The 15,567-nt window shown below is 32.7% G+C and overlaps 2 protein-coding genes across 3 annotated transcripts in view; one reads left to right on the forward strand and one right to left on the reverse strand.

The window, feature by feature from the left end:
• The window catches only part of hiw (MYC binding protein highwire), a 67,474-nt gene that overhangs the window by 9,037 nt on the left and 42,870 nt on the right, over window positions 1-15,567 (forward strand). Inside the window, exons 21-33 of the mRNA XM_085206267.1 lie at window positions 49-201; window positions 394-489; window positions 650-883; window positions 1,263-1,466; window positions 1,862-1,996; window positions 2,323-2,501; window positions 2,706-3,003; window positions 3,401-3,570; window positions 3,869-4,034; window positions 5,380-5,501; window positions 5,581-5,685; window positions 6,109-6,293; window positions 7,741-7,903. Of these exons, the coding sequence (XP_085062393.1) occupies window positions 49-201; window positions 394-489; window positions 650-883; window positions 1,263-1,466; window positions 1,862-1,996; window positions 2,323-2,501; window positions 2,706-3,003; window positions 3,401-3,570; window positions 3,869-4,034; window positions 5,380-5,501; window positions 5,581-5,685; window positions 6,109-6,293; window positions 7,741-7,903 (2,210 nt within the window). The remainder of the gene's footprint in view (window positions 1-48; window positions 202-393; window positions 490-649; window positions 884-1,262; window positions 1,467-1,861; window positions 1,997-2,322; window positions 2,502-2,705; window positions 3,004-3,400; window positions 3,571-3,868; window positions 4,035-5,379; window positions 5,502-5,580; window positions 5,686-6,108; window positions 6,294-7,740; window positions 7,904-15,567) is intronic.
• Window positions 10,590-15,043, reverse strand: LOC146527065 (uncharacterized). Of its 2 annotated transcripts, XM_085206270.1 has the most exons (4): window positions 14,764-15,043; window positions 12,445-12,586; window positions 11,965-12,140; window positions 10,590-11,885 (listed from the first exon to the last, which is right to left on the reverse strand). In XM_085206270.1, the coding sequence occupies exons 3-4, from the start codon at window positions 12,112-12,114 to the stop codon at window positions 10,710-10,712; spliced, it is 1,326 nt and encodes a 441-aa protein (XP_085062396.1). In that variant the 5' UTR covers window positions 12,115-12,140; window positions 12,445-12,586; window positions 14,764-15,043; the 3' UTR covers window positions 10,590-10,709. The 2 variants fall into 2 exon arrangements, with proteins under 2 accessions (XP_085062396.1, XP_085062395.1); XM_085206269.1 differs by lacking the exon at window positions 12,445-12,586 and having other exon boundaries at window positions 14,764-15,042.

The raw sequence follows: 15,567 nt of genomic DNA on the forward strand, positions 1-15,567 counted from the left end.
TTTAATTGATAAACACTAACTGATTTATTTACTTCTCCTTCGACATAGGATGGATACGTTCCTTCGAGTCAAATTCGTGAACTGACAGCCACCTGTGCCGCCATGTGTCTCTCACAAAGTCTTCGCGATGTCTTACAATTTATTGTACCTTTTACACAAAGTTATACCTCTCTACAAGATTCGCACCGATATGAAGCTAAGGTATTGTTTATTTTATATATGATATAATATTATTATATTCCATCACATACAAGGTAAATTTAAAAATATATATTTGTAGATCACACACATAATATCGAAATGTAGAATAGAAAGAATATATTATAGAACTCCTTTGTAACGACCTACAACAAACAACATTTAGTCCACCAAGGTACTTACAAACTTTTACAGGTAAAAGAAATTCCAAGTAAATCTGCAACAGTACCTCGTTCGTCACACGCACAGAAACCTCCACCCGTCCCTCCTCGAGCTAAGGATTCTCAAAAAGTAGGAATGATATATTTTTATTGCGTGACATTCTTGGACACGGTCTAATTAAAATGGCTATTGTTTATGCATATGTATAAAGAAAAGATGGTAATTCATTGCAACAGCTTTTGATAATATTGTTTTAAATTTTTGTTGATATGATAATATCTATTTGCAGGCTCAGGAAAACGAGGACGATTCATGTTACCTTGAGTGGCATTTACTGGATATAATGCCCCGACTGCTCGACATCGTATTGAATCCCATCAGACAGCAATTATCTCATCGCCAGTGCGCGCCGGCACACGACCACGGTGAAATATTAAAACAAGAGCGCTTAGCTGAGAGCTGTTGCAAGTTGATAGCTCGAATCATTGCTGAAATGTCCTTCAGTGCACTGCAGTACCCTAAGGTTAGTTATATGATGTGTCGCGTCAGCTAATTTACTGAAATTATGAAACAAATAATGGAGCTTAATAATTACTACTACTAATGACAATATTTTTATCAAAGAAAATATAAAGAAATTATTTTGGGATTTTTACTAAAAATAATTATAAGAACTCAGGGCAGCTTATGGCGAGCTATAGGGAGAGGCGAACCCAAGAACCCCAGTCCTCCAGAGAGTTTAGAAAAGAAAGTAATTAATAAACTAATATATCTATCTTAATTTATCCATCATTTCATATGTTCGTGTATACTCAATTCTAACATAATATATTACGTACGCAGATTGTGATTCGTTTCTTCTGCTATTATTTGGTTTATATTTGTGAATTATATGTAAATAGGACGAATCGGACGATGGTTCAACAAAGCACCAAGTGACAGCTTCTCGGTTTATGCGTGTCAACGCCTCGCGGTCGTGGAGTACGGGTAACGGCAGCCCCGACGCCATCTGCTTTACCGTCGACCGTCCCGGCGTCGCCATCAGTGGGGCCTGCGTCTTTGTCGGCACCGGCCGATACGATTACACTATCGAATTGTTACATGATGTATGTATTCACTAATTATTATTAACGCAATGGTTGTAAGTTCGATCCCAGCACGAACTATAATAAATTATATTTAAATTATTTTTACATCCCTGTTCTGGCAAACAAAACGCGGCGTTGTGCTCCGCCCTCCAACGAATTTGCCGGAAAGTGGGAAGCATAGTGTCTCAACACTGGATTCCCTCTCTCTTCTCTCTTCTATGAGGGAATAAGCGAGCTGCGAAAGAAATTATTTCTTTTACAGTGTAAAATCAAACTGGAACATATTGTTGTGTCGCCTTTACTTTTAATTTACAATAATTTTGACGGAATATATTTTTGAAACAATTTTTCTGGTCTTAATAAAAAAAAACACGGATGTGAAGCTGATTTATACAACTTTGAATATGTCACAGATGCGGACTTCGTCTGATGAGACGAATCCGACTCATTGTTGGGTGAGCTGCGAAGTGACAGAGGGAACTTTCAATGCTACAGAAGCACATAATGATATGGTTCAAGTTAAATTCACAAGACCTGTTATACTTAAAGTAAGTTGACATTTATACCATATTTTTTTACAATAACTTTTTTGGTGTTTTATTGGTAGTACAGTAGTCCTGATTTTGGTGGAGTGGGTACTGTTTCTATATAATTTTATTATACCTCATAAACTCCCATTTAACCTAAAGAAAACAAGAAAATACTGTCTTGTATTTCTAATTACATCGAAATTATTAAAAATATCTTTGTGGTTGTCTGACGGCAACTGACAGCCACTTCATATTTTTTAATGGCTAAATAGTTTTAGATTTATGTTTAGCCATTAAAAAATAAATATTAAAAGTACATAAATGTTTGTTTTATTGATTTTTAGGACGATACTCGTTATGCTTTACGATTTTGCTGCGATGGCGCGCGTACCGCTAGCGGTGATTGTGGTCTCCCTGCAGTTACTGGACCTGATGGAACCACCTTTCATTTCTCCTCCTGTTCGCTCAGTTTTAATGGAACCACTCTCGCCAAAGGCCAGATTCCTTGCCTTATATACTACAGGTTAGTGAAATGCTAAAAAAAATAAAGTTGAAAAAGAACTTTGTTATAAATAAACAAAAATATTATTTTATTTACTAATAAAGTTTTTGCTTACTTTAATATTTAAAATGTAACGAAAATTATTACCTAGTATTACAGCTAGATATTGTGATTTTAGTGGTGATTAAAATATGATTTTAATTAATGGAAAATGCATTCGTACAGGGCTAAATGGCACAACGGTGGTGCTGTGGAAACAGCGGCGGGTTCCATAGCTCCCGGTAGTGTAATCCGTGGGGAGTATTTGCAAGACGACACAGAGTGGGAGAGAGGTACGGCGCGCGAGACGGCGGTGGCGGTCGCCATGATGGTGGCGGAGCGCGGCGGCGCGCTGCTGGCGGCACTGCGGGCGCTATGCGCGGATGACCTGCGCCGCGCCGCGCCCCTCCTCGCCGCCGCGCCCGCGCTCAACACACTGCTGCCGCACGCACTTGCCAATTTAGAAGGCCTTCATGACTCTAACGTAATTACATATTTATACTAAACATATGTATTGAATTTAAAAACTATAAACAAATATTTGTAAAGACTCCAGATACGTGCAATCCGCGAACTGTAACACATGTTTAAGGGACAATCCATAAACGTAAGACAAAATCAAAATTTTGAGGGTGTAGAAAATCATTTTCGCATCATATTTCAAAATCTAATATACAAACATAATTTAGGAACTGTTGTTTTAATCTAATAATTTCTATTTGTAATTGCAAAAAATGTGATATCATAGTATCTAACCAGCTGTGACAAAAACGAGATTCGTATGACGTAATTTATGGATCGCCCCTAATCATGAAAATGCTACTGTAAACCCTCTTTATTACTATTATAATAAACATTCATCATCAAATTTTATTTTACAGAGTGTAGTCCGTCTTCTTGAAATAATTCACCAGCTGCTCCCGCATGTTGCGGCCATAAACCACGCGCTACCTAGTCCTGATGACATTCCTACCGCTACCACGACCAGTCAATATTATACGTGGGTGGAAAGCGACCACCCATACAAACAATCTACAGTTATTAATAAAAGGTTACTTTCATTTCTATTTCTATTTATATATATTGTAATATTAATGCTTAATATAAAATTAAAGAGATTTAAAGATAGTACAAATTATAAATAAGGAAGAAATCCTCTGAGCTAACGGTAGATTCCTGTAGGAATAACTACTGACTTCCTTATGTAACTTTATGACTCGTAAGTGTTTGTAATAGCCTAGTTAAATACAAAATATTTTGTTTTTGAGAAAAAAGATACTAACTAACAATACTAATAAATTCCTTATAATAAAATAAATAAAAAAACAATGTGTTGTGTTGTCATACAGGGTGTTATTTCCACCAACCGTATCTTGGATAGTATTGGAGATGGACCCGCGCAGTATCACCGCTCAGTCGGAGGACACTCTCACGGTGTATGCCATAGCCGGGGCGCCGAAGCATCGCTGCCACTGCATCACGGACGCGCGGGTCGCCGACCCACCATTCCGCAAGGTATATAAGGTAGCGGTCGTCCATTAATTCCATTCATTGTGATCACAACGCTACACTGCCACACTGCTGCAACACATTGACTGACCGTCTACCGAGTACATGATCTGCACCTCTGATGTTTGTGTTACAGATATCACCTGCTATAGACTTGTTTATTTTACAGTGGCGAAGGGTGAAAATTTATAAAAGTATGGTAACTCAATTTAAAAAAAGTCTTTACTTTTCATACAAGTTATAATTTTAAATACCTTTTAATATGAAGTGGGAAGATAAAAATCTCCGCCACGTCTTCGCTATTTTTACGGAGAAGCGCCGTTTAATCGTTGCACGATATGTGTTACAATGAGACAATACTTTTAATTTTATGTAGACTGAACAATACACATTTGTATATAATTACATAATATATATTTAAAAACTATAATCAATAAGATAAGAAAAAGGAATCGAGTTATGTAAACCCTTCGCCACAGCTAATTTGCTATTAATATAAACTCACATTTAAGGCAGCTAAGAAAGAAGTTTATGCTTAAATAATATTATTGAGGTAATGGAAATGTAATCTTACGCTTGCTAACCTCTCAATAAATATCTAACATTGTAAGATTTATCCGTGTAAGTGCGAAACGGTGTTGCATACTGTCTAGGTGGTCAGTCTCATTACGCATGTGTATTGTGTAATGTGTGCCTTGGGGCTAATTCCATAATATGAATATGTGATGCATTGTTTGGTTTTAAAATTCACTCGCCGTCATTCATTTTCATAATAGATCAAATAATACAATAGATTATCCAGTAAATCTTTGATTGTCTAAGAGAGAGAGAGAGAGAGAGAGAATTTGATAATAATTGGCTGTGCATACAGCGAATATGGTAAATATAATTTGCTTTTAGTACTTACTGTTGAAATATTCAATGTCTTCTAGTTTTTTCAATTAAAAAACTGCATTTTTTTAAAAATATACAAGTTGTAAAAATTTATATATGTTTAAAAAAATATATATATATCATTTTTCAAACTGTCGTGGCATAAGGGCACAAAGTAAACTTAAACTGTAAACGCGACTGATTGTGGGTTCGATCCCACTCGACATAATTCAATAATTACTTATATATATATATATATATATATATATATATATATATCCATTTCTTCGCTCTGGTGTCGAGGCAAAGCACGTCGTTGAGTGCCGCCATTCAACACGCAATTCCCTGTTTCCTGTGCCTCACCCTGCTGTGTATGGGATTTTTTGATTAAATTTTTTTTAGCATCTAGGCTCTGTACAAAGCAATCGTAAACTTATATTAAAAAACAATATAGCTTACAAGAGATGGATCTTTACAGCGGCTGGTCCAGTTAACTTCAGAGACTGGCGAAGCAGAAGAGCTAGAAGAGACTAGCTCCGATGCACCGTGCATGCATTACAATTGTACTTATGTCAGTGTCACGCCTAAATTGTCTAACATGTAAGTAACTTATACATTATTTGTACATATGAAATTTATATTTTGAATAACAAATTTATTGCATTTTTTTTTATTTTAGACCTACAGACAGGCCACAAAAGTCGCTATTGGTGCCCGGAAATGAAGTAATTTTCTCCTTAGAAACGACCTCAGACTACATAAACGATTATAATAAATCTAATAAGTAAGTATTTAAATTTATAAAAATGTATTGAATAGAGTTATTTATTCAAAAAAGATTTCCTTTACGTAGTTTGAACGGTCTAAGCGCATATCCGCGAGTAGTGATTTTATTTTATACTAAGTATGAATATTAGGTATAATACACTTTGTTTACCAGTCATGCGCCTAACCACTGCAGTTTGTGGTTATGAGAACGTCCACGTTGTATCCTTTACGCAGCGGGGTAGAGGCGGAACCCTAGTGTTAAGACACTCCAGTCCTCATTTTCCACCGAATTCTGGAGGAAGATATTTAATATTTCATTTCTTCGAGTGGGGATCAAACCCACAACCTGTTGCATTTACAGTCTTGCACTTGTGCCCCTGCACCACGACAGGCCTCTAATTTTACGACGAATAATTAAATGTCCGTATTGTGTGTACAGTGAAGAGAGCCGCTTTGGGTTTCGATGTCTATGTGTCGGCTACGAGGAGGCGCCATTCACGAATGTCAAAACTGGAGGAACGCTCGGTGGCTTAGCGACCCTCGAGATGGAGCTCGTACACCTGGGCGCTGCGTGCGCATCTCGACTCCTCGCGCCCGATCTAGACGTACCGCCACTTACTCATGGTAAATAATTATATTATGTATTATATCATATATTATGTAACATTCTTAAGATGCGTGCAATATTAGTAGGGGAGAGCGGGGCTAAAAGCCTTCCCGATTTTCGCGGCAAAATATATAATTATATATTTTAATAATTATAAATTTTTAATGGTGTTGTAAAGTAACAGATATGAACAAAGGGAAGTGAATGTCATTTCGAACATATAAGTTGAGTAAGTGTGCGTGAACTGAGTTGTCATAATTATCTTCTGTAAATGTGTATATTGTACTTACACTGTGCATATTATATATATGTCGTCACGACAAGATATCGTATAGATATTTTAGAATTAATTGACTAAATTGTGTTAGTTTCACATACTTTGAAGTTTAAATGTAGAATTTAACAATCTTTTGTGGATAAATCGATTGATATCTATACAACAATCTATATCAAATATAAAGGGAAACAAATAATCCGCTAAATAAATATTGCAGTATTGTTGTGGATATACGAGTTATGATACCGCGTATTTCGTTTGCTATATTAATAGCCATAAATTGTCTAAAACGGGTTAGCATGACGACATCTTCTTTTGATAAAAATAACGACACCTTTTGTAAATTATCATATTATTATAAATGTAAAGATTGAATGAATGTCAAGGTTTTCCTTATATTTTCAAATCTACAATGTATTTGAATATTCGATACCAAATATGTGCAACATCTAAAAGTTCTAGAGGTTTTCTAGTTTCATGATATAAGTATTTGTTGATTACACCAATGATTGATAATATTAATGCACTATTGAATCATTCAGCTAATAACGTAAAACATTCTGCTAATTAAAACAAAAATAGTAATTATTAAACGTCTACGATAAGTAAAATATAAATTAATATCTATTGTTTTACTTTTAAAATTAATTATAATGTTTACTGTTACGCAGAATTAAAAAACTAAGTTATTCTTTATAATTGACATTGTTTTAGAGTGTGTAGGTACTTAACCACTTATCATATACCTACTGTAGTGCTTGTGAGTATATATTCTTCTGAGTTTTATGATTAGGCGACTTGATTTAAGCCTGTCTGATGGCGTGCTTGGAATATAATGCTGCACGTGTGTTAAACTGTGCCATTGTAGTCCAATATTGTGGCATAAATATGTCATACTTACAGTCGCTCACGTTCTCCTTTTATTGAATCAAATTTCCTCGTAAAATTGACAAATGGTTATTTTTTCAAAATGTGTCATTTAATACCTATGTAGTAAATTGCACATTTTTAAGTTCCGATATATTATTAATTTATGTATGCATACATTACTGTAAATGTGACTGAATATATATTATCATTCATAATAATCATTTTATGTATGTATATATATATATATATATGTACATAAATAAAAATATAACATGGCGAGAGTCAGAATCATAAGTGACACTTTTTTGTCGTCGTAGCCACGATAGTAGAAGTACAGATGCACGCTATGTCGTCAAGTACAGCTGGTGGTGGTGACGAATCGGGCACAGACGAGACTGAAGCACTCCTCCTCTCACGTGGACTTGAATTAGGATCTCCACCCACAGTGCACGCTGTGCTGGATGGCATGCCGCTGCTTAGGTGAGTATACTTTTAAAGATTCTAAATTTTTGTTATTAGTTTCATGCTTCATTCCGCATATACTGTCAGTTATATGTGGCAGAGGACTCCTAGTGTTAAGACACTACGCTACCATCTTTCCGCCTAATTTTTAAGCCATTACTTGTTGAGTGGCGGAACTAAGCGCTGCTATTTATCTATCTTTTGCAGGAAATGAAAATAATTCATTTCTCCGAGTAGGAATCGAACCCGTAAACGTCGCGTTTAAATTCAGTCGCAGCAGCATGACGGCCTCGATCTGCATTTTTTATGCTCATTATAATATTTAATATACAATTTATGGAAGTAAATGTGGAGGATATTCATTTAGCTAGCATAAGTATTAAATATAGTATTAAGTATAAAGTAATGTAAATAATGTTCATTTACGTTGAGTAGGATTTCTAAACTAAAATGTCAAAAGATGATCAATATACGAAATACCCACAAGCGGTGCCCACTCAAGTCAAACAAAAAACAAACCCTTTTATTTAATCCAAATTAGGAATGTATTCATGAAAAAATTATATTAAACTTTGAAAACTGAAAAGTTACGAATGTGAAGATATTTTGGTCACAGAAGTATAATAAATATAAAAGCTAAGTGTCTAAGAGATTTCAGTAATTGCCGACAAATTGATGTCGTTCTTCTACTGACCCACGGATCTCGTATTGAGTCACCTGCGAGTATAACAATTGACCCAAGTGATCCCACATCAGCTATATCATTTCAAAGACTCTTAGTTCGCTTAAAATCTTCCAAAGAACGAGAAATGTTGCTAACTATATTATATATTCAGGACTGAAGCATCACCGCTCCTTTTATGGGAACAATTTAAACCTATACCTAAATAAATTAATCTAAATAAAATAAATAAATTAACCTAAATTAATTAATAAATTAAAATAAAAAAATAAATATATAAATTAACCTAAATTAATTAATTAATTAAGGATGTTTTTTCAGTTTACGATGTTTATGCATGCATAAACATCGTATGCATGCAGTGACGTAAACACATATTACTACAAAAATACTAAAGGTTAAACAACTTTGAACTTTGCTGCCAAATACTAAATATTAATAATATCAAGATATCAAGTTCAAATTCAAACCATTTATTCAGATCTACGGCCTCAAGATTTCCTGAACAATTCGTATTTCTACTTTTTCTTAAAGAAAAGCCGTAAAGATATGGCCGCTTCTATTATTTCATCTTTCTTGTCTTCTTTCTCCTAGTATTTTGACACTATAAAAGAAATCAAATTATAACCTAGAATTATGAAATTTAGCAGCTAGCATCTGTAGGTGGGACTAGTCCAGGGAAAATCTGAAAACTATATATTTGGAGTAAAGTCCTAAAAATAATAGCCTTAAAAGAGAGGTAATAATTGATATTTAACCTCCTAGTTCAATTTATATATACTGTGATAATAATATTATAATAAGCTAAAGGTTACTGCTATATTTATAAAAAAAAAAATAATTAAAAGCTCCTTGATAAATTTCATTTGAACGTATTCCACGTTGGTTTTATTTTAATAGTAAATAGTATTATTACAATAATTATCAAAATCTGAATAAATATCCAGTTAGATGGAATTGAAAATAATTTTGAAAAAAAATCCCAAGTAATTACGCACAAAGTTACGAACACCATCGCAACGACATGATTACTTAGAGATGGTTGTAGAAAAGAAAAATAAGTTGGAAATAATTCCATTTCGGGGGAATGTATGATTTATATGTTCCCCCAAAATAAACTACGTTTACATAAAGAGTAGAGTTAGATTCACATCACATAAGCCACGCCTTTCAGAAACTGCGCCACGGCATTGCATAAGGAATAATTGATCATTCGCATTTATCTAAGTACTATAATATATTATTCAACTCGCTTTGCAAGGTCACAATATTATTAATAGACAAGTGCAAGAACTATGATGACGCAGTTGCAGCTACATATATATATTTGCGTAAAACAATATTTAAAAATAAATAAAATATTTATATACTACATAGAAATATATATATAATAACTATGATTATATTAAAAATAAGTAGACATTATTTACTCACTGGTAAAAAAATAGAGATTTATTATAGAATTTACGCCAATTGTGGACGCCAATATTTAAGATTATTATTTAAAGGGCGGTAACGCGAATGTAGCTTCTTTGGTGTTGCTCGAAGTCGTGGGCGGCGGTGATCACTTATCATCAGGTGACCCGTACGCTCGTTTGCCTTGTCCTTTCCATAAAATAAATAATAGAAAAATGACCTTGACATGTTGGTAAGGTTAGATTATAATATTATTACTGTTCAATTCGCGATCTAGGAATTTAAAAGGACATATTAACATGTACATTAACTTAAACTAAAATCTAAATATGTATGTCACAAAATAAACAAAACGTTAAATTTACCAATCTTCGCTTATTTTGTTAGGAAATACCTTTTTTAATTATTTGATTATGACATTTCTAGGATTTAGCATTTAAAAACTTTAAACGAATGATGCACGCTGTGATGGTAATGATAAAAAATAAAATATATAATAAAATGTATATAATATAGTTAGCAGTACTGTAGTATGTTAATATTAAATTATATATTAATCATAATTATAAATTCTATAATATGAAACGAAATTAAATCATAAACCTATTATTGGCACAGTATTTTTTATTTTCAAACTTTGAGGTAGCAACTCTTTTTTTTATAACAATAAAGACATTTAATTTAAACTTAACATAAGAAACATATTTCATATTAAAATAAACTTGATTACAAATCTGTAGTTATTAGTTCTGCCCTTTCGACTACAATATGAAATTCAGTTTCTCTATAGGTTTTACCATCCGGCATTACCACATTCATTTTCTTCTTTTTTTCATTTTCACGTCTCACAATAAAGAAAATTACTATTACTGCAATCAATATAACAATCAAAACACCCACAATCACAAAAATCCAAAAAGTTTGTTTAAATGAACCACAACGGCTATTAACAAAAGTAGGTAGAGACATATAATGTGCTTCGAGTTGATACCAACAATTAATTATTCCTTTTTGATGGCTTAGTACTACTTGCCATTCATCTGCTAATTGACAGCTACATTGGGTGTCAAGATTTAGTCCATCTATTCGAAGTGATAAGGAGGTTTCATTGTATAAAAGAGAAAGGGGGTTCACTGAAGTCATTGTATTATTGTCTATCAAAATTTCTTGACGACCCATAATAGACAAAATTTCTGCATCAACCGTTAACCCTAAAAAAGCACCCTTGCTCACTGTCGTCACAGTGTTATTTCTGAAAGTTATAGGACCTCTTGAAGTTATGTGAAAAGAATCACCTTCCAAAGTCTCTATAATATTGCTTTCTATCAATACTCTCTTTGGTGAACTGACAAGAAATGTTAAACTTGATAGTAGCTTGATAGTCATTCCTTCCATTCGAAACAGGTTGATTACTTCTACATCTGACAAAAATCTGCTTGGTAGAGATCTAGCATTACCACCTTTCAGTATGAAATTTTCCGTGGTAAACTTTTTGAGAGCCTGTATCTCTATTTTATCATATACATTGTTTGATAGTTCTATATTTTTAACTCCAGTTAAACTTGACAAAGCGAAGGGCTTTAGATTCATTATTCTGCTATCTCTAATAACTATATCGTTAATTTGCCCCTGAACCGCATGTGAGGAAATTTCGGTTAGAGTACTATTTATAATCGTTATTTTAATTCCTGGGTTAACTTCATTATCCTGAGGAAACGGAGACCAGGCTAAAGCTCGCTCACTTATAATCATATTTTCAATATTTCTTAATTCTATCGTTCTTAGTTGTATAAGATTTCGAATCGTTTGCGATAGGAATATAACACGTTCACAGCCATTTATTATAATAGATGTCGCTCTCGGCGGAACTCTGTATGCTCCATCAGGCCTCAAAGTTAATTCCTGAAAAATAAGGACAATATTGACATTTATTTAATCTAGAATAATTAATTTTGATATTGAATATAATATGAATATTTACGTTAAATTCTCTGGTGCAATTACATATAAGCCTTGTAAACGAGTCACATCTGCACGCGTCTTCCTCACAGGCGGTGGGCACGGCGCGCTGTGCAAGCACCTGCGTCAGCAACAACACTAGTTGCCAACATGTTGCCCACCTCATTATCATGATATTACGTCACCATTGCAAGTCAGCTAAAAAACAAATGACCACGTCTTAGGAAGGAATTTTTGCATATACATGTACCTATTTGCCATAATTGTATGACACATTACTTCATTTTATGCCTAACTAAAGTAGCTTATATATTGTTGAACGTCTTTATACGCCTTTATAATTTATTAATATTTTATTATTTGGAATGAATCTTACAACTGAATGAACTTCACCGTTCTTATAAAACTCCAACATAATGTTTTAAGCAGTTTTTGTGTAATTTGCATTTGTAACAAATAAAAAAATATTGAAAAATATACAGTTCTAAATTCTATATTGTACCTTTGATAATAATATCCCATTCTTTCTGGTCGAGTCGCCTTATATTTTCCCGTAATTTTTCAGTTTTAATTAGCTTATTATATTTTACATCACTTTTATTATATTAAAATTAAACTTGTGGAAATGTAACTGTGCTTACTCACTAGAATCAGAGAGAAGTGTGTGAGTCAGAGTAATATCGTTATCGGCCGCGTTATCAGATATGTTAGGTAGGTTCACGTTACAAATATGTGTATTAATTTCTATACAATATTAGACGCCACAAAGGTATTGCTAGCATTAAAGTCATATATCGGCAGTTTTTTTATGCGAATTCGTTGCACAATGTCATTTCGCTTCTTTAGTGAAAATAGTCTAATAAGTAAATAAAAAATATTATTTGAAAATATAAGCAAAAATATATTTTTGCAAAGGTATGACTTACATTCGTGCAGTAATAAACATAATACCCTATTTAGCAAATTAAATATATATAAAAATAAAAAATACTGTTATAAAATATATATAAAACATACATAACAATCATAGGTTTTGGAATTTGTAATTTAAAAGTATTGATATAATGTTAGTTTTAATGTTTTAATTAGCTTAATTGCGCTATTTCTCAATTCGTTTCTGCCTGGCTTGAAAAACTTTCCTCTGCCTAAGCTATGATATGCAGGAAAGGCATGAAGCTAAAAAAATATATAAAGACAAGCTGGACTCAAAAGGCATCGCAATATTTATCGAAAATCTCGTTTATGACTAGTGCGCTTAAACAAATTTGAAGATCGGGACCGGTTTTAAAAGACCCCCAACATGATATTGTTCTTTAAAATATACTAACTACAAATTTTAGTTTAACTTTAAGATAATTTCAATTTTAATACAATAACTTTAGTTTAAACTATAAAGTACACTTGTATGTATTTATTTATTTTCATAATAACAAGAATATGCTGCCCTCAAAACCATATAAATCTGTGAAGCAATTTGAAAGTTACGGTAACTTCTAAAATTTTAATTTTTAAATAACGCATTGGTTAAGCTAAAATAAAAAAAAAAGATATATTTTAATGTAGATATGGTTAAAATTATCGCCGAAGGCACGACATAGTCAACATTGCAGAATAGTCAGCTAAGATCATCTTTCATATAGTGTATTGTGCGCAAATGCCACCGGACATATAAATAAATATATTGCAGTATATATATTTATTTATATGACCAGTATCATATTACTGAAACTCATAGCATTCGAGTGAAAATACATGAAATATCAAAACATATGATTTATGTATGTTTGTATCTTATCTTGTATTCTAAACTTGAAATATGAACTCTACTTTTTAACTCTACTCTACTTTTTATTATAAAAAGAAAATTGTTTAAAATATATGGTAGTATAGTAGGTAGTAGTTTTTGTCTTATTACAAGTATTAGAAATTACAATTTGTACAGCTTCATTCTTATGAAATGTAAAAAATATGTATGAAATTTATAAACATAACTCCATTACACCAAAGGCTAAGAAAGGTCGGCACGTTGATTACATTAGTCTTTGTTTTGATTGAAGTTTCTTGAAAGTAAACCAGAGAAGCTACTTGAGATTATAAATAAATAACATAGGTACATAAATCTCTATCGCTGTATTTAAATACACGAATCGACATTAGTGTTTTGTAGATGTGAAATAAAATACCGTATGCTCTATTGAATATAATTATAATTTTAAACCATTTTGGAACATTCCGAAAACTATTGGCTATTATTAAGAGCTTTTGTCTATAAAAAAATTTAACATTTACCGTTTTATCTAAAGATGTTATCGACAATTGTTAAGTTGGTTTTTTTTACATTGTTATATTTACTTTGATTACGTATATAGTGGAAAATTAAGATTGATATAAAATTTTCTGTTATTATGTATTCTATACAAATAATAGTATGGCATGGCTGTTAAATAGTCTATTAATAAAATAAAAAATATATATCCCCTCAGTCGTCGCTAAATCTAAGGTACTGATAACACACACGTTATTATTTGATTGATATGGCGTCAGATATCGTTATCTATGTGCACTATTTTAATTTCAAAAAAGATGATATAAATTATAAAAAAAATCTGATATGGGTAAAGTTATAATTTTTTATGCGTACATAATTAGATCTAATATCTATATAATTAGTTACTCACTTTAAATATATACTGCTGTTTTTACTAACAATAATAACACGAATTAGACCAACGTATTCGCCTTAATACATAAGCTACAAGTTTTCCGGTACAATAGTAAGATTTATGTGTAATATCATAAAATTGAAAATATTTATACTAACCTCATAAAATATTGAGTGAAGCGGTAAAGTGGTAAGCGGTAATCATTTAAGACTAGAAATTGTTTCCATTAAGCACTATATAACTTATATTGTGTATTATATAAAATGTAACAGTGTCTATGGCGGTGTAAATAAAACTAACAATCGAATGTAACGCACGCGCCGCGTCAGTTACCGTGTTAGACTGACTGAGCGTGAGCTCATGAAGTCATGACTCGCCACTCCGAACCTTCCGTCTTGGCGTGACCGGTGTGTGACCAACCGGTGCGGGCGACGTAAACTAGTGTGTGAGACTGTACTGTAAGCATTTCACGGCGTCCGCGACTGTCGACCTTCGGGCATGTTTGTATGGCAAATAATTATCTATGTTTCGTTATTTTCGTAAAATTCTTAAATTTATGTAGGTACAGATGATCCGTACACAAAATATGTGTGACGTATTATAACTCGTTCTTTGATCAATTATTTCTTATTGTATTTGTTGTTTTTTTTTTAACTAAATATAATTTGATTATTATTATAAAAGGTAGATCTAATCTTTACTAGTAATGTAATAGTAGTAACAACGTATACGACATATGTAAAGTACCCATTCGGTATAGTATTTTTTTTTTACTTTATCTTGCAGTCTGTAAATACCTACCTATATTTACTTACTGTGTCCCGCCCATAGAAGGGTCGGCAGAGGGAACCTGGGAATGTAGTGTAACACACATTTTCCGTTACGACACTTCATTTTCCCACTTATTAGTTTGATATGTAGCTTCATATGTTTTAAAAAAAGAAACTTTCGAGTTTATTAAT

The sequence above is a fragment of the Heliconius melpomene genome, chromosome 21 (genome assembly GCF_056956725.1).
Source record: "Heliconius melpomene rosina isolate 202511_hmr_F chromosome 21, ASM5695672v1, whole genome shotgun sequence".
NCBI lineage: Eukaryota > Metazoa > Arthropoda > Insecta > Lepidoptera > Nymphalidae > Heliconius > Heliconius melpomene.